Source organism: Bombina bombina, chromosome 2 (genome assembly GCF_027579735.1).
Source record: "Bombina bombina isolate aBomBom1 chromosome 2, aBomBom1.pri, whole genome shotgun sequence".
Classification (NCBI taxonomy): domain Eukaryota; kingdom Metazoa; phylum Chordata; class Amphibia; order Anura; family Bombinatoridae; genus Bombina; species Bombina bombina.
Genome location: NC_069500.1, coordinates 554,079,781 through 554,099,045, shown reverse-complemented (window position 1 = coordinate 554,099,045; position 19,265 = coordinate 554,079,781). Strand labels below are relative to the sequence as shown.

General features: G+C 42.2%; 1 protein-coding gene across 4 annotated transcripts in view; it reads left to right on the top strand.

Annotated features, from left to right (window-relative positions):
• HABP4 (hyaluronan binding protein 4) overlaps positions 1 to 19,265 on the top strand; it is a 148,044-nt gene that overhangs the window by 25,707 nt on the left and 103,072 nt on the right. For all 4 annotated transcript variants that reach the window (XM_053702413.1, XM_053702412.1, XM_053702415.1 and 1 more), the window contains exons 2-4: positions 5,057 to 5,332; positions 17,432 to 17,582; positions 17,759 to 17,917. In XM_053702413.1, the coding sequence (XP_053558388.1) occupies positions 5,057 to 5,332; positions 17,432 to 17,582; positions 17,759 to 17,917 (586 nt within the window). The remainder of the gene's footprint in view (positions 1 to 5,056; positions 5,333 to 17,431; positions 17,583 to 17,758; positions 17,918 to 19,265) is intronic.

Genomic DNA, 19,265 nt, shown 5'->3' with positions numbered 1-19,265 from the left:
TGTGTCCTCTAGCTTGGGTATTTGTTCCCAACAGTAATTGATGAACCCATGGATTCACCATATTTTAGGAAAGAATACAAAATTTATGCTTACCTGATTTATTTATTCCCGGATATGGTGAGTCCACAGCCCCACCCTCTCTTTTTTTTTTTTTTTTTTTTTCTTTCTCCAAGACAGTTATTTTTTTTTTGTCTAAACCTCAGGCACCTGTACACCTTGTTTTTCTCCTTATTTATTTATTTTTTTTTTAATCAATTTCCCTTCGGTCGAATGACTGGGGGTTGTGGGTGGGGGAATGATACTTTGGCTGTGGTGCGCTTTGCCGCCTCCTGCTGGCCAGGAGTGATATCCCCAACAGTAATTGATGAACCCGTGAACTCACCATATCCCAAAACAAATAAATTGATCAGGTAAGCATAAATGTTTGTTTTCTTTCCTATGGCATGGAGAGTCCACAAATCATTCTAATTACTAGTTGGATATTCACTCCTGGCCAGCAGGAGGAGGCAAAGAGCACCCCAGCAGAACTTTTTTTTTTTTAAGTGTCACTTCCCTTACCCATAACCCCCAGTCATTTTCTCTTTTGCCTTGATCATGGGAGGATGGAGGTGTCTGATGATTTTAATCCTTTAATGGGTACTCCTTCCCTGCAAGCAAGGATTTGGGGCTATGCTGTGTCCATGTCAATCTCTTTAGTGAGAGTAATGGTGGCTTTTAGCATTTAGAAGGCGGCGGGTTGGTCCTTGCTTTATTTCAAACACTTATGCTACCCATTTGATAGAAAAAAAAGCAGAGTAACTAACTCTGGTTTTCTTTTTCTACAGGTCCCTGACAGATGTTTATTAGTCAGTCACACCTAAGAAGCTGCTCCTGCCCTGTAGCCGGATCCACATGTAAATGCTCTTGCCTTCTAGGTCTTGGGGGCAGCACTCTAGAGGTTAATCCTCTGGATCTTATGGGACAAATTTTATTCCTGTATATAGGGACTTTATATTTATATTGGGCAGCATTTCTAGACAGGCACTTCTAAGTGGAACTTCATTTAGAATACAAGGGGTTAATGTTTAGCCCTATGATATTTTTTTTTTAAGCTGACTTGGGCTGGACACTTCATGGAGAATGTATCTGGGGGGGTATGTGTGGCTAGTTTTATTTAGAGTCAGAGCCTATTCATACAAGGGTTTTGTATTAATTGGGTGCATATTATGTATTTGTTCGTTTTCACTGTGCTGACATTCGTGCACTTTGTATTCTGTGTCGCAGTTAGTTTCGTTTGCGCTCATGTGACCCTCCGTCTTGGTTTTCGTAGCGGCTTGTGGAGTGGCGTGCTGCATTGGAGCTGTTGGAGTTATATCCGCTTCGTTTAGGGTGGTAGATGAATCTGATAGTCATTCAACCTATTTTTCCTTTCATCTCCGGTTACTAGTGGGCTCCTGGTTGGTGAGTTAACTCAGTCAGTCTGAGGTTATAGAGGTAGCTTTTGTTTTACTCTGTTGCAAAGTATCTGGGGTATATTGCATACTGTCCTCTTGCTGCATATTAGTCAATTTCTGTGCGAATTGACTTACTGCTATGGACCCAGAGCAAAATATAGCTGCTAATTTGGTAAAATGTTTTTGGTTTGGAGGCTCAGTGCCTCCTGTGCAATTTTTTTTTTTTGTTCCCCATGCTTGAAAAAGACTTTACATTTTAAAGACAAGATTTCTCCTCTTGAGTCTGTCTCTCAGGATAATGTTGTTCATGCTAGGCCTCAACTTTCGCCTCAAATGTCCCATACTGTTTCACCTAAAGTGCCCTGCAGTTCCCCTCTACCTTCTCCTGGGGGTATTTATTTACCAGGGGATTTTGCTGCGCAGATAACATCTGCAGTTTCAGCGTCTCATCAGCCTTTCCGGTTGCTGGTAAGCGCAAGAGGAAATCTAAAAATGTTAGTGGAGTCAGAACCCTTAACACTAAGGCTGCATTAGTCAGTATGTCAACTCTGACAATTCAACCTTAGAAGCCACTGAGGCATCATCCTCAGATTCTGATACTGTAGTGACAAGTTCTGCAGATTCGGAGGAAATTCATTTCAGATTTAAGTTAGAACACCTTTGTGTACTTTTATAGGAGGTTCTTGCTACTTTGGAAGAATCCGACTTGAGAATCCAAAGAGGTCTAGTAAGCTTAATAGGGTATATGATGAACCCTCCCTCATCTGTGGAAGTGTTTCCAGTTCCAGAACGTATGGCAGATATCATAACTCAGGAATGGAATAAATCAGGTATTCCTTTTTCCCCGTCCCCTGTCTTTAAAAAGATGTTTCCTGTAGCTGACGCTATACATGACTCGTGGCGCACAGTGCCCAAGGTAGAGGGAGCTATCTCTACTCTTACCAAGAGAACTACTATTCCTATTGTATTTATTATAGTTGTTCTTTTAAGGATCCCATGGATGAGAAGCTTAAGGCCTTCTTGAAGATATACATTCATCAGTGATTGCTAGGGATGCACCGAAATTTCTGCCGAAAATGGCATTTTTGGCTTTTATTTTTCTTTTTTGCCTGTTTTCGATAAAATTATTGTGTAGCATATTTCAAATTTGATGCTACCCTAGAGCTGCTGTTTGAGTTAATTTCTTGACTTACTGTTTCTCATATAGTTTTCTAGGACTATACTTTATTTGGATAATTGGTAAAAAAATAAATACTGTTAAATCTGTTACACAGAAATAAATACAGAATACAGTATATTGATATTTTAAAATTGTTTTAGGTAGGGATGCACTGAAATTTGGTTGCAGAAACATTTTGGCCGAAAATGGCATTGTTTTTTTTTTTGCCTTTTTGTTTTCTTGGTAAAATTGTGTAGCATATTGTTTAAGATATTTTTGTCCAATTTTAGTGTTGCTTTCAATAAGTGTGGTTATTTTATTGGCTTGCAGGTTTTCAATTCTGATTCATTTATAAAATAGTCTATGCAAAAACAATTAAAAATATATTTTAAAATTTGGGAAATTAAGACATTTTCGGCTAAGTGCCTCCTATATTTTTGGTGCATCACTAGTGATTGCAGTTGCGGGTGCAATGACTTCTCTATTAGTAGTCTCTTAAATTAGATGAAATCCAAGACAGGATCAAGGCTCTTAAACGAGACCAATACTTTTATTTGTGATGCCAACATGCAGGTTCTTATACTGGGAGCTAAGATTTCTGGTTTCACTTATTAAGGCAAGACACTGTTTGGTACAGGTCTGGCTGAAGTAATTTCAGATATTACAGGTGGAATGGGCTATTTCCTACCTCAAGATAAAAAGAATAGACCTAAAGGTCGCCAAAATTCACTTTTTTTTTTTGTTCCTTTTGTAACTTTAGGGAAAAAAGTCTTCCTCTTCCAAGTCGGAACAATCAAAGTCTTCTTGGAGGTCCGGTCAGCCTTGGAATAAAGGAAAGTAAGCCAAGAAGCTTTCTGCATATTCTAAATCGGCATGAAGGGACTGCTCCCAATCCTGTCTTGGATCAAGTATGATCCATTGCTGTGGTGCCTTGTCTGGACGACATCCTAGTTTAAACGCCATCTTTTTATCTAGCAAGGTCTAATACAGAGATGTTGTCTATTCTATGTTCCCATGGGTGGAAAGTGAATCTGAGAGAGTTCCTTTGTACCAAATACTAGGGTGTGTTTCTTCGGAACAGTTAGATTCCCTGTCTATGAAAATTTTTCTGACAGATGTCAGAAAATCCAAGCTTCTTGCCTTTCTCTCCAGTCTGCTGTACGTCCATCAGTGACTCAATACATGGAGGTGATTTGGTCTGATGGTTGCCTCCATGGACATCATTCCTTTTTCTCAGTTCCATCTGAGACCTCTGCAACTATGCATGCTCAGTCAATGGAACGGGGACCACTCAGATCTCTCGCACAGGATCAATCTGGACTCTCTGACAAGAGTATCTCTCTCATGCTGGATTTCTCAGGATCATATCTCGGGGCACATGCTTCCTGAGGCCCTCTTGGGTCATTGTAACCATGGATGCCAGCCTGTTGGGCTGGGCAGCAGTTTAGGGCTCCTTAAAGGTACAGGGCAGACATCGGCTCTGTTCGTGGTTTTCTCTGTTAAGCGAAGGGATCAGAAGACCACTTCCACTTTCTGGTTGAGAAATGCTATCAGTTTAGCTTATGTGACAGCTGGAGAACAGCCTCCTGAGAGAATTACCGCTCATTCCACTAGGGCTGTTTAGTCTTCCTGGGCTTTCAAAAATTTGGGAGAAAAGTTCTTAAGGCGGTGGTGCCTTTGGTTTAGGTCCGCCTGTCTTGTTCTCCCTCCCTTTCATTCTGTGTCCTCTAGCTTGGGTATTGGTTCCCACTAGTAATTGGAATGATTTGTTGACTCTTCATGCCATAGGAAAGAAAACAAAATGTATGTTTACCTGATAAATTCTCTTTCCAGGCATGGAGTCCACGATCCACCCATGTTTAAATTCAGACTTTTGTACAAACCTCAGGCACCTCTACTTTTTTTTTTTATTTTTTTTTTTTTTTTTTTTTTTTAATCTTATCTTTTTCTGTTCCCTTTGGTCGAATGACTGGGGATTATGGGCAAGTAAAGTGACATTTAACAGTTCTGCTGGAGTTCTCTTTGCCTCCTCCTGCTGCCCATGAGTTTAATATCCCACTAGTAATTGGAATGATTTGTGGACTCTCCATGCCTGGAAACAAATTTATCAGGTAAGCATAAATTTTAGTTTTTTCAACAGTTTGGGGTAAGCAGACAAGATGACACACCCATGCTTACTTGATTTTGATTAATCAGGAGCTAGATTTAAGGATTTTAGCAGGCAGGGGTTAAGTGTCCCTTTAAGAGTTGTGCCATTCTCAGTATTACACACAGTTTAATCAAGCGTAGTCCCATTCTTTAAGAAGATTATCCTGGTCTACTTATACTGTGGTGCAATGTAAATTTGAATATATTCTTCGTTGAGTCCAAAAGTGAGGTTTTCAGATATTGTAAGTAATGTGACGTTGGAACATATAAAATTTGTACTGAAATGTGAAGTTTTTTTTGGTTTTTTTTAATATAGACGAGATGAAACAAACTCCAAGTAGCCCTGTTTCAACAGTCATGCAGGAGTCCTTTGGATGTGCAGTGGAGAACCGTTTTTACCAGCTCCTAGATGATGAGTCGGACCCCTTTGATTTACTTTATCAGGCTGGAGTAGATAAAACCAGCAGCAAAAAGGATGCTACTACGGCTAAAAAGAATACTAACCAGAAAGCAAACAAAAAGGAATCTCAAAAAAATAGGAAGGCTTCCATTGTCCCATTCAACCAAGAACCCATAGTGGCACCACAAACAGGTTTGCACAGGCCAACATTGAGGCAGCATTTAAAAATATTTATTTAGAAACGTTTCAGCTGATGGAGTTGCTTTTCACTCTTTCCATACAGCGGTTGTGTAGAGTCTGTTAGTCATTCTCAGGCTAAACTCTCTGCTGGCTAGTGTTGCAGGTGATCACCATCTTTACAGTGACAGCCTGCTTTCTAAAAGGCCACATAATTTCTCTATTGACAGGATAAATATTTTCTACTGAGGGTATTTGAAGTTCCATGTTGTGTAGGATTCCAGGATATGGGCTCCAAAGGTTTCCTTGCCCTGAGACTGATTCTAACCTCTTACAATGCTTGTGACATTGTTCTGTCAATGGAAGATGCTAGTAAATTACTAGACACCATAGGTTGCATTTTCATTCTCCAACTGATAAAAGCAGGTGGAAAAGTGTAGAGTATAAAGTAGTCTTCCACCGAAAATTTAGCCAGCCTGTCTGGCGGCAGTGTAATACTGCTAAAATTAAAACTTTTTTCCTGTCAGTCCACGGCATCATTCCTTACTGTTGGGAAAATACTGAACCTGGGCACCAGGAGGAGGCAAAGACACCCCAGCCAAAGACTTAAATACCCCCCTACTTCCCTCATATCCCAGTCATTCTTTGCCTTTTGTCACAGGAGGTTGATGGCGTAGTTCCTTATGGAGGGTATCTGCCCTTCGAAATGGGATTTAAGTTTTTTAAGTAGTTTTGTCGGCCTCAGTGAGCACTGACTGTTAGAGTCTGGAGATGCAGGTAGTCTTAACAGCTCCTAAGCAGTGTTGACGTGTTTCACTGCCTGCTTCCATCACTCAAGTCCATGTCAGCAATGCTACAAGACTGTCAAACTTGAGGCTGTGATTCTGTTCCACTGCATAAATTCCAGTAAGATTGTTTCAATTTTTTATATACATATAATGCAAGAAGACGGGTCACGGTGTGGCTCCTTTATCTGTATGGAATCGAGGGTTAATATCTTTAATGGAGGATTAATCACATAAGTTTAATTATGCTGCGACATGTGAGATGAGGCTCAGGCAGATGTTGGAACATACAGGGTTTTCACTTTAGTTTTGGGAGCTGCACAGCCGGAGAGGCTTGGCATGCTTTTTTTAATAGTATAGCAGGGGCGTTCCTGCATTGCGCACCACATGACTGGGTGTGGTCGCACTTATTTGCTCTTTCCTGGCCGTGGGGTTTACCGGAGAAGAAGTGGTTGCTGTTTGGCCTGGGTCATAGGAGGTGGTGAGTGCCCCAGCCATTGGGGGTATAAAGTTGCCGTTTTTTCTTGGTAATCAAGTCTGCTTTGTTAGGCAAGCTATGGAGGATTCTGACTTAGAGGGTACTTCCTCTTTACCTGTCTATTGTGAGGAGGCCACGATATACCTGCCTGCTCAATTATGTTCCACATGCCTTGATAAAGTAATAGTGTCAAATAAGGTTAATATGTATACCACTGAGCCGTCCACCTCCTGAGGAGTCTCCGTCCTGTGATGTGTGTACCGTAAAGTCATCTAATACACATGCAGCTTTGCGTATCACTCCTAATCCTCCATCTGGAGGGGCCATTTTACCAACAGACTTTGCCGTTTGTAACTGCTTAGCAGTGTCTGCGGCCTTTAGTGCTTTACCTCTCCCTGCTAAGCGCAAACGAGAGGTCCCATGCTATCCTTCCCATGGGTCATCTACTAGCTTATTGGATTTATCTGATACAAGATTATCCAATGATGAAGGCGCCTCTGATACTTCAGAGGGTGTTTTCTGGGTTGTAATCTGCTGCCTCTAAGCCTCCAGCTGTGGAGGAACCAGACTTTAGATTTAGGATTGAGCATTTATGCTTTCTGCTGAAGGAAGTTTTGGCTAAGTTAGAGGTTCCGGAGCCCAAGTTGCCTGAGGAACCTTTAATTCCTAAATTAGTTAAGGTCTACGACAGGGTTGCACCACAAACTTTCCTGGTTCCCGTAAAAATGGTGAACATTAGGAATTGGCTCTTTGTCTCCTTTTAAAGAATTGTTCCCGAACATTCAATTGGAGTTGTGGGGTTCCTTCCCCAAGGTGGATGGCGCTATCTCCATGCTTGCTAAATGCACTTCTATCCTGCTTGAGGATAGTTCGTCATTTAAAGAGCCCATGGATAAGATAGAGAAACTGAGAAAGATGTTTCAACATACCGGATATTTGTTTCAACTGGCAGCAGCTGTTGCTGGAGCGGTTACCTACTGGTGCGACTCCTTATCTGAGTTGATCGAGGTGGAGGGTCCCCTCAATGTGATCCAGGAAAGAATTAAGGCCTTAAGGGTGGCTAATTCTTTTTATTTGTGATGCAAATATGCAAACTATTCGCCTGAATGCCAAGGCTTCAGGTTTTTTTTTTTTTTTTTTTTTTTTTCAAGCCCGTAGGGCACTCTGTCTGAAGTCCTGGTCTGCAGACATGACTTCTAAGTCAATACTTCTTTCCCTCCCGTTTAAGGGAAAGATTCTATTTGGTCCAGGCCTGGACTCTATTATCTCCATGGTTACTGGAGGCAAATGTGCCTTACCATAGGATAAGAACAAGCCTAAAGGAAAGACCTAACTTTCATCCCTTTGGTTCGGATAAATCCCAATATCAGCAGCCCTCCGCAAAGCCAGAGCAATCCAAGGGGACTTGGAACCCAGCTCAGTCCTGGAATAGATCCAAGCAGGGCATGAAGGGGTGGCCCCCGATCTGGATCTTGTAAGGGGAGGACTGTTGCTCTTTTTAGACGCTTGGTTTGGGGACGTGCAAGACCCATGGGTCCTGGAGGTCATCGCTCAGGGATACAAGTTAGGTTTCAAGTCTCATCCACCCAGGGGCAGATTCCTCCTCTCAAACCTGTCTTCAAGGCCAGAAAAGAGGCGCCTTTCTGGGGTGTCTGAGGCATCTCTCTTCCATAGGAGTCATTGTTCCGGTACCTCTTGCAGAAAAAGGTCTGGGGTACTATTCAAACTTTTTTTGTGTTTCAAAAGAGGGAACTTTCCGCCGATTCTGGACCTTAAACAAATTCCTATCTATCCCCTCGTTCAAGATGGAGACGATAAGGTCCATCCTTCCCTTAGTTCAGGAAGGACAGTTCATGACCACTATAGATCTGAAGGATGCTTACCTTCACGTTCCAATACACAAGGAACTCAAGTTCAAGGTTTGTGTTCCTGGACCAGCACTTCCAGTTTATTGCACTTCCGTTTGGTCTAGATACTGCTCCAAGAGTTTTTACAAAGGCTCTAGGGGCTCTGCTTGCAGTGGCCAGAACCAGAGGTATAGCAGTAGTGCCATACTTAGACGATATTCTGGTTCCATCCTGTCGTCTGGCAGAAGACCATTCAAGATCCTTTTTCTCTTGTTAAGTGTGTTCAGTCCACGGGTCATCCATTACTTATGGGATATATTCTCCTTCCCAACAGGAAGTTGCAAGAGGATCACCCAAGCAGAGCTGCTATATAGCTCCTCCCCTCACATGTCATATCCAGTCATTCTCTTGCAACCCTCAACAAAGGAGGTCGCGAGAGGAGTTGGAGTTTTACTTAATTATTCTTCAATCAAAAGTTTATTTTAAAATGACACCGGAGTGTGCCGTTTTTTTGTATCTCAGGCAGTATTTGGAGAAGAATCTGCCTGCGTTTTTCTATGATCTTAGCAGACGTAACTAAGATCCGCTGGCTGTTCTCGACATTCTGAGGAGTAGGGTAACTTCAGAAAGAGGGGAATAGCATGCTGAGTCCCCCGCAAATGAGGTATGTGCAGTACATTATTTTCTGGGAATGGAATTGACTAAGAAAATACTGCTGTTACCCATATGATGTAAGTACAGCCTTAAATGCAGTAGTAGCGACTGGTATCAGGCTGATAAATGTATGCGCAGTTGAGTTATTTTCTAGGGACTAGAATTTGACTGAGAAAATACTGTTAATACTGAAATAATGTTTAAGCCTTATCTGCAGTGGAAGCGACTGGTAGCAGGCTTAGTAATAACTTTACATGACATTGAAAATGTTGTTTTTAAAACGTTTACTGACATGTTATTCGTTTTGTGAGGTACCTTGGTGATAAATCTTTTGGGCATGATTTTTTTTCCACATGGCTAACTTATTTTTCGGCATAGAAACAGTTATATCAGGTCTCCCACTGTTGTAATATGAGTGGGAGGGACCTTGTTTTAGCGCCTTGTTGCGCAGTTAAAATTCTAGCAGTCTTTCTATTTCTTCCTCCTTGATCCAGGACGTCTCTCTAGAGAGCTCAGGGGTCTGCAAAATTCGTTTTTGAGGGAGGTAATCAGTCACAGCAGATCTGTGACAGTGTGTTTGACTGATTAACGCGTTAAATCTTAATTTGATATCCGTTTTTGGGTAATGAGGGGTTAATCATCCTTTTGCTAACGGGTGCAATCCTCTGCTAATTAATACACTTCTCGTTAAGAATTGTTTGTCTATAACTGAATTAGTTTTCTTTGTAATTCAACTGTTTTTAAAAGCGCTGCAGCGTTTTTATAATTGCTTGTAAACTTATTGAGAGTGATTTCCAAGCTTGCTAGCTTCATTGCTAAGTCTGTTTAGACATGTCTGATACAGAGGTATCTGCTTGTTCATTGTGTTCAAAAGCCGATGTGGAGCCCAATAGAAATCTGTACCAATTGTATTGATATTACTTTGAATAAAAGTCAATCTGTACCGATAAAGAAATTATCACCAGACGACGAGGGGGAAGTTATGCCGTCTAACTCTCCTCACGTGTCAGTACCTTCGTCTCCTGCTCGGGAGATGCGTAAGATTGAGGCGCCAAGTACATCAAGGCCCTTACAAATCACTTTACATGATATGGCTAATGTTATGAAAGAAGTATTATACAATATGCCCGAATTAAGAGGCAAGCGCGATAGCTCTGGGTTAAGGACAGAGCGCGCTGATGACACGAGAGCCATGTCTGATACTGCGTCACAATTTGCAGAACATGAGGACGGTGAGCTTCATTCTGTCGGTGACGGTTCTGATCCGTGGAGACCGGATTGAGAACCTCCACGTGTTACTAGGGGAGGTGTTGGCGGCTCTGAATGATTGCGACACGGTCGCAATCCCAGAGAAATTATGTAGGTTGGATAGATACTATGCGGTACCGGTGTGTACTGACTTTTTTCCTATACCAAAAAGGCTTACAGAATTTATTAGTAAGGAGTGGGATAGACCCGGTGTGCCTTTTTCCCCTCCTCCGATATTTAGAAAAATGTTCCCTATAGACGCCACCACACGAGACTTATGGCAGACGGTCCCTAAGGTGGAGGGAGCAGTTTCTACTTTAGCCAAGCGTACCACTATCCCGGTGGAGGATAGCTGTGCTTTCTCAGATCCAATGGATAAAAAATTAGAGGGTTACCTTAAGAAAATGTTTGTTCAACAAGGTTTTATATTGCAGCCTCTTGCATGCATTGCGCCTGTCACGGCTGCAGCGGCATTCTGGTTTGAGTCTCTGGAAGAGGCGATTTGCACAGCACCATTGGATGAGACTTTGAGCAAAGTTAGAACACTTAAACTAGCTAATGCGTTTGTTTCAGATGCCGTAGTGCATTTAACCAAACTTACGGCTAAAAATTCCGGATTCGCCATACAGGCGCGTAGGGCGCTATGGCTTAAATCCTGGTCAGCAGATGTAACTTCTAAGTCTAAACTACTTAACATTCCCTTCAAAGGGCAGACCTTATTCGGGCCTGGCTTGAAGGAAATTATTGCTGACATTACGGGAGGTAAGGGCCACACCTTTCCTCAGGACCGGGCCAAATCAAAGGCCAAACAGTCTAATTTTCGTGCCTTTTGTAACTTCAAGGCAGGAGCAGCATCAACTTCCTCCGCTCCAAAACAGGAAGGAACTACTGCTCGTTACAGACAGGGTTGGAAAGGCAACCAGTCATGGAACAAGGGCAAGCAGGCCAGAAAGCCTACTTCCGCCCCTAAGACAGCATGAAGACAGGGCCCCCTCTCCGGAGACGGATCTAGTGGGGGGCAGACTTTCTCTCTTCGCCCAGGCTTGGGCAAGAGATGTACAGGATCCCTGGACGTTGGAGATTATATCTCAGGGATACCTTCTGGATTTCAAAACTTTTCCTCCACAAGGGAGGTTTCATCTGTCAAGGTTATCAACAAACCTAGTAAAGAGAGAGGCATTTCTACAATGTGTACAAGACCTCTTAGTGATGGGAGTGATCCACCCAGTTCCGCGAACGGAACAAGGGCAAGGGTTTTACTCAAATCTGTTTGTGGTTCCCAAAAAAGAGGGAACATTCAGACCAATATTAGACTTAAAAATCTTAAACAAATTCCTAAGGGTTCCATCGTTCAAGATGGAAACCATTCGGACCATCCTACCCATGATCCAAGAGGGTCAATATATGACCACAGTGGACTTAAAGGATGCCTACCTTCACATACCGATTCACAAAGATCATTATCGGTACCTAAGGTTTGCCTTTCTAGACAGGCATTACCAGTTTGTAGCTCTTCCCTTCGGGTTAGCTACGGCCCCGAGAATTTTTACGAAGGTTCTGGGCTCACTTCTGGCGGTACTAAGACCACGAGGCATAGCGGTGGCTCCGTACCTAGACGACATTCTGATTCAAGCGTCAAGTTTTCAAAATGCCAAGTCTCATACAGAGATAGTTCTAGCATTTCTGAGGTCGCATGGGTGGAAAGTGAACGTGGAAAAGTGTTCTGTTACCACTCACAAGGGTTCCTTTTCTAGGGACTCTTATAGATTCTGTAGAGATGAAGATTTACCTGACTGAGTCCAGGTTATCAAAGATTCTCAATGCTTGCCGTGTCCTTCACTCCATTCCAAGCCCATCAGTAGCTCAGTGCATGGAAGTAATCGGCTTAATGGTCGCGGCCATGGAGATAGTGCCATTTGCGCGCCTGCAACTATGCATGCTAAGTCAATGGAACGGGGATTACTTGGCCTCAGTTAGCAACACTGAGGTTCATCAGATTTCAGTCGGACAACATCACGACTGTGGCTTACATCAATCATCAAGGGGGAACCAGGAGTTCCCTAGCGATGTTGGAAGTCTCAGATAATTCGCTGGGTAGAGTCTCACTCTTGCCACCTGTCAGCGATCTACATCCCAGGCGTGGAGAACTGGGAGGCGGATTTTCTAAGTCGACAGACCTTTCATCCGGGGGAGTGGGAACTTCACCCGGAGGTATTTGCTCAACTGATTCATCGTTGAGGCAAACCGGATCTGGATCTCATGGCATCTCGCCAGAACGCCAAGCTTCCTTGTTACGGATCCAGGTCCAGGGACCCGGGAGCGGTGCTGGTAGATGCACTAGCAGCCCCTTGGGTTTTCAACATAGCTTATATGTTTCCACCTTTTCCGTTGCTACCTCGACTGATTGCCAGGATCAAACAGGAGAGAGCATCGGTGATTCTGATAGCGCCTGCGTGGCCACACAGGACCTGGTATGCAGACCTAGTGGACATGTCGTCCTGTCCACCATGGTCTCTACCCCTGAGGCAGGACCTTCTAATTCAGGGTCCTTTCAACCATCCAAACCTAATTTCTCTGAGGCTGACTGCTTGGAAATTGAACGCTTGATTCTATCAAAGCGTGGGTTTTCGGATTCGGTTATTGATACATTAATACAGGCTCGGAAACCTGTTACCAGAAAAATTTACCACAAGATATGGCGTAAATATTTATATTGGTGTGAATACAAGAGTTACTCATGGAGTAAGTTTAGGATTCCTAGGATATTGTCCTTTCTACAAGAGGGTTTAGAAAAGGGCTTATCCGCTAGTTCACTAAAGGGACAGATTTCTGCTCTGTCCTTTTACACAAGCGTCTGGCAGACAATCCAGATGTCCAGGCTTTGGCTAGAATTAAACCTGTATTTAAAACTGTTGCTCCTCCTTGGAGCTTAAACTTGGTTCTTAAAGTTCTGCAGGGTGTTCCGTTTGAACCCCTTCATTCCATTGATATTAAACTTTTATCTTGGAAAGTTCTGTTTTTGATGGCTATTTCCTCGGCTCGAAGAGTCTCTGAGTTATCTGCCTTACATTGTGGTTACCCTTATCTGATCTTTCATTCAGACAAGGTAGTACTGCGTACTAAACCTGGGTTTTTACCTAAGGTGGTTTCTAACAAGAATATCAATCAAGAGATTGTTGTTCCATCATTATGTCCTAATCCTTCAAAGAAGGAACGTCTTTTGCATAATCTAGACGTAGTCCGTTCCCTGAAGTTTTACTTACAGGCAACTAAAGATTTTCGGCAAACTTCTTCTTTGTCGTTTACTCTGGACAGAGGAGAGGTCAAAAGGCTTCGGCTACCTCTCTCTTTTTGGCTTCGTAGCATAATACGTTTAGCCTATGAGACTGCTGGTCAGCAGCCTCCTGAACGAATTAAAACTCATTCCACTAGAGCTGTGGCTTCCACTTGGGCCTTTGGGAATGAGGCCTCTGTTGAGCAGATTTGCGGGGCTGCAACTTGGTCTTCACTTCATACTTTTTCCAAATTTCACAAATTTGATACTTTTGCTTCTTCGGAGGCTGTTTTTGGGAGACAGGTTCTACAGGCAGTGGTTCCTTCTGTTAAACATTCCTGCCTTGTCCCTCCCATCATCCGTGTACTTTAGCTTTGGTATTGGTATCCCATAAGTAATGGATGACCCGTGGACTGAACACACTTAACAAGAGAAAACATAAATTATGCTTACCTGATAAATTTATTTCTCTTGTAGTGTGTTCAGTCCACGGCCCGCCCTGTCTTTTTTTTTTTTGAGGCAGGTTCTAAATTTTAAATTATAACTCCAGTCACCACTGCACCCTATAGTTTCTCCTTTCTCGTCTTGTTTCGGTCGAATGACTGGATGACATGTGAGGGGAGGAGCTATATAGCAGCTCTGCTTGGGTGATCCTCTTGCAACTTCCTGTTGGGAAGGAGAATATATCCCATAAGTAATGGATGACCCGTGGACTGAACACACTACAAGAGAAATAAATTTATCAGGTAAGCATACATTTTTTTTATTTTTTTTTCTCCCTTCTATCTCATGGGTGGAATATAAACTTAGAAAATAGTTCTTATTCCCAGTACTAGGGTGAAATTCCTGGGTACTATAATAGACTCCATATCCATGAGGATATTCCTTACAGACCAGAGATGTCACAAGCTAGCTTCCGCTTGTCTTGCCTCCAGACCTCCTTAAGGCCCTTTGTGGCTCGGTGTATGGAGGGGATTGATCTCATGCTGTCCAGCATGGACATAATTTCCTTTGCCAGATTCCATCTCAGACCACTCAGCTGTGCATGCTGAGACAGTGGAACAGCAATCATTCGGATCTGTCTCAACAGATTTCTCTGGACAACCAGTCGAGAGGATTGCTCTCCTGGTGGCTCTGTCCAGATCACCATCTGTCCCAAGGGACATCCTCCTTGAGAACATCCTGGGAGAATTTGATAACTGATGCAAGTCTATCAGGATGGGGAGCGGTTTAGGGTTCCAGGAAGGGCACAGGGCCTGTGGACTCGAGGGGAATCTCTCCTTCGGATCAACATTTTGTTACTTCGAACAGTCTTCAATGCTCTGAAATCTTGGCCTCTTCTGGGTTTGTCCCAGTTTATCAGATTCCAATCAGACAACATAATAACCTTGGTGGCTTCCATCTTCCATCAGGGGAGGAACGAGGAGCTCCCTAGCAATGAGGGAAGTATCTCTGATTCTGGAGTGGGCAGAGGCCCACAACTGCTTGCTGTCCGCTTCCCAGTTGTCCACACCCAGAAAGTGGATCGCTGATTTCCTCAGCAGACAATCCTTTCATCCAGGGGAATGGTCTCTCCATCACGAGGTATTTGCAGAGATTTGCAACAGATGGGACGCCGGAGATGGATGTCATGGCATCCCAGGTCAATTCCAAGCTACCCAGATATGGGTTGCAGTCCAGAGATCCTCATGCGGAGCTAATAGATGCATTAGCAGTGCCTTGGAGGTTCAATCTAATTTATTTTTCCGCCGTTACCTCTTCTTCCTCGTGTAGTGGCCCGCATCAAGTAGGAGCAGGCATCAGTGGAACTAATTGCTTCATTGTGGCCGTGAAGGATGTGGTTCGCAGGTCTGGTGGGTATGTCTTCATCTCCTCCGTGGAAGTTACCTTGTCGCAGGGATCTGCTGGAACAGGGTCCCTTTGTTCATCAAAATCTAGATACTGAGGCTGACTGCATGTAGATCGAACGCTTAGTCTTAGCCAAGAGGTTTCTCCGAGAGGGTTATTAAAACTCATTCAGGCTCGTAAGCCTGTTACTCATCGCATCTATCCATAAGGTGTGGCGAGCTTGCTTACTTCTGGTGTGAAGAGCATGGTTTTTAGCCTGGCATAAAATTAAGGCTGCCAGGATTCTTTCCTTTCTCCAGGAGGGTCTGGAGAAGGGCCTTTCTGCCAGTTCCCTGAGGGGACAGATTTCGTCCCTTTCTGTTTTGTTGCACAAGACGCTCGCAGAGCTCCTTGACGTGCAATCTTTCGTTATTGCTCTGATTAGGATCAGACTTGTGTTTAGATCTAAGGCTCCACCTTGGAGTTTGAATCTTAAGTTTTTACAACTGGCTCTGTTTGAGCCTATGCATTCGGCTGACATTTTGTTGTCCTGGAAGGTTTTTTTCTTTTGGCTATTGCGTTGGCACGCAGAGTTTGAGATTGCTGTTTTGCAATATGAGCCTCCTTATCTGGTGTTCCACACTGATAAGGCTTTGCTACGTACCCGCTTGGGTTTTCTAGCTAAGGTGGTGTCTGATTTGTAACATCAATCAGGAGATTATGGTTCCTTATGTCCTAATCCTTCTTCGAAGGAACATTTACTTAATAATCTGGATATGTTTTGAGATTTGAAGCTATCTTCAAGCTACTAAGAATTTAAGACAAACTTCTTCTTTATCTACTCTGAAGCGTAAGGGTCTGAAGGTCTTTTCGACTTCCTTGTCTTTTTTTGGTTGAGTGTTATACACCTAGCTTACGAGTCAGTGGGACTTAGACCTCAGAGGATTTCAGCTCATTCCTTTAGAGCGGTGGCTTCCTCTTGGGCCTTTAAGAACGAGGCCTCTATGGATCAGATTTGTAAAGTGGCTACCTGGTCGTCCTTACATACTTTTAAAAAATTCTACAAATTTAACGTTTTTGGGAGAAAGGGTTTACAGGCTTTGGTGCCCTCCGATTAGGGTCCGCCTTTGCTTTACCCCTCCCGTTATCATTCAGTGTCCTCTAGAGCTTGGGTATAGTTTTCCCAAAAGTAAAGAAAAAAAGTTGTGTACTCTCATGTTAAGAAGGAAAACCTAAATCATGCTTAAGTGATAATTTAATTTCCTTCTGTCCATGGCCCCCTCCCATATACTCCGATGGGCAGACCAAAATTTGTTTTTCTCTTGCGGCACCATTTATACCCTGATATTTCTCATACTGTTCCTTGTTCCCTTGGCAAAATGACTGGGATATGAGGGAAGTAGGGGGAGTATTTAAGCCTTTGGCTGGGGTCTTTGCCTCCTTCTGGTGGCCAGGTTCAGTATTTTCCCAACAGTAAGGTATAATGCTGTGGACTCTACTCATACAGAAGGAAACGAAATTCAGGTAATTTGTTTCTCCTATCCAAAACACAAATGGTTTATTGCTCAAATTATTAAATGAATACATTATGCAATGGGGGAAAATAGCTTATTTGTAGCTAGAACTTTAGCTGGGTGGTAAGTAAAATCAGCCAGTTGGTGCACCAATTTAAAAAGGGCCTGGGTTGACTCTTCAAATGTGTAATTTGCTCTGAATGGTTACTAAAAACTGGCAGATAATGCTTTAAGTGTTTAGTTTTATTATTGTTGTGATTCTTATCCTGCCCCGTATATACAACAATTTTAATTAAAAGCAACTTCAAAACAAAACACTATATATATACATATAAAAGTATAACCATAATCCATTAGCATTTTTTTCAATACTTATTTTTAAGGTATGGTACAATGGATCACTCACTTCCAAGTTTGAGTCTAGTAACTGACATTTTAAGTTAACTCGGTTGACTTCTTTAAGCATTGTTATCTTTGTCTTTTGTAGGACAAAAACGTGCTCCAAAATATGGAGAAAAAATTGGACAAAATGAGAACCTTGGATCTGAAATAAAAGTGGAAAGAGCAGAGCAAAGAACTGCCTTCAGAGAATTTCGCCCAAATATAATCCAAAAACCATTAGAGTACAGCATTGAAAAGTATGTACCTATGGCCAATGATTTGAAACAATATAAATACTAGACTAATCGCAAATTAGTGTTGCATATCTCTCTGGAAGATCGGTTTTGAAATTTGTAATGTTGCTGTCTAATGTGTTATAGCTGGTGGCTTATTGCTTGTTTTACTCATCATATATATATTTTTTTTATTTTAGGCCTGTTGAGAACTTTGACAAAGACAGACAAATAAGAAATGTTGGCTCTATTAGAGGAGGAATGAGAGGCAGAGGACGAGGTGGTTTTCAAAGGAATACAGATTTTGATAATCAGAGAGGAAAGAGAGAATTTGAAAGACACAGTGGCAGTGACAGATCGTAAGTGTATTTAAACTTCTAAAGGTGTCTGAATTCAAAGTAAAAATGGAAGTTTTATAGGTTATACAACTTGCTAGCTGCTGGTATAAGAATTATACATGAATATAGAGGAAAGTAATCCTTAAAGGAACATTAAACACTTCAATATATTATGGCATGTAGTAAAACAACTTTGCAATACTTTCGTTATTTTTGTTCTCCTTTCCTGTAATTTAATGCTGAATATTGTTGCCTTTCCAATTAATGTTGAACATGGAAGTGCAGACACAGCTATATTCCACACAATCGGTCCATACCTAATTTGCTTCAGCAGAAAAGGTAACCCAAGTTACAATATGGTGCAGCTCACTGCTTTATGGACATAAACGTTAACCTTATTTCTTTCATGTAATTAGCAAGAGTCCATGAGCTAGTGACGTATGGGATATACATTCCTACCAGGAGGGGCAAAGTTTCCCAAACCTCAAAATGCCTATAAATACACCCCTCACCACACCCACAAATCAGTTTTACAAACTTTGCCTCCCGTGGAGGTGGTGAAGTAAGTTTGTGCTAGATTCTACGTTATGCGCTTCGCAGCAGGCTGGAGCCCAGTTTTGGAGTTTGAATTTGGTTCTGGGGGCTTTACAAGCTCCTCCGTTTGAACCTATGCATTCTCTGGATATTAAATTACTTTCTTGGAAAGTGTTGTTCCTTTTGGCCATCTCTTCTGCTAGAAGAGTTTCTGAGTTATCTGCTCTTTCTTGTGAATCTCCTTTTCTGATTTTTTTTTTTTTTTCATCAGGATAAGGCGGTGTTGCGGACTTCATTTAAATTTTTACCTAAAGTTGTGAATTCTAACAACATTGGTAGAGAAATTGTGGTTCCTTCATTGTGTCCTAATCCTAAGAATTCTAAGGAAAGATCATTACATTCTTTGGATGTAGTTAGAGCTTTGAAATATTATGTTGAAGCTACTAAAGATTTCCGAAAGACTTCTAGTCTATTTGTTATCTTTTCCGGTTCCAGGAAAGGTCAGAAGGCCTCTGCCATTTCTTTGGCGTCTTGGTTAAAATCTTTGATTTATCATGCTTATGTCGAGTCGGGTAAAACTCTGCCTCAAAGGATTACAGCTCATTCTACTAGGTCAGTTTCTAATTCCTGGGCGTTTAGGAATGAAGCTTCGGTTGATCAGATTTGCAAAGCAGCAACTTGGTCTTCTTTGCATACTTTTACTAAATTCTACCATTTTGATGTGTTTTCCTTCTGAAGCAGTTTTTGGTAGAAAAGTACTTCAGGCAGCTGTTTCAGTTTGATTCTTCTGCTTATAATTTCAGTTTTTTTCATTATAAGATTAAAACTTTATTTT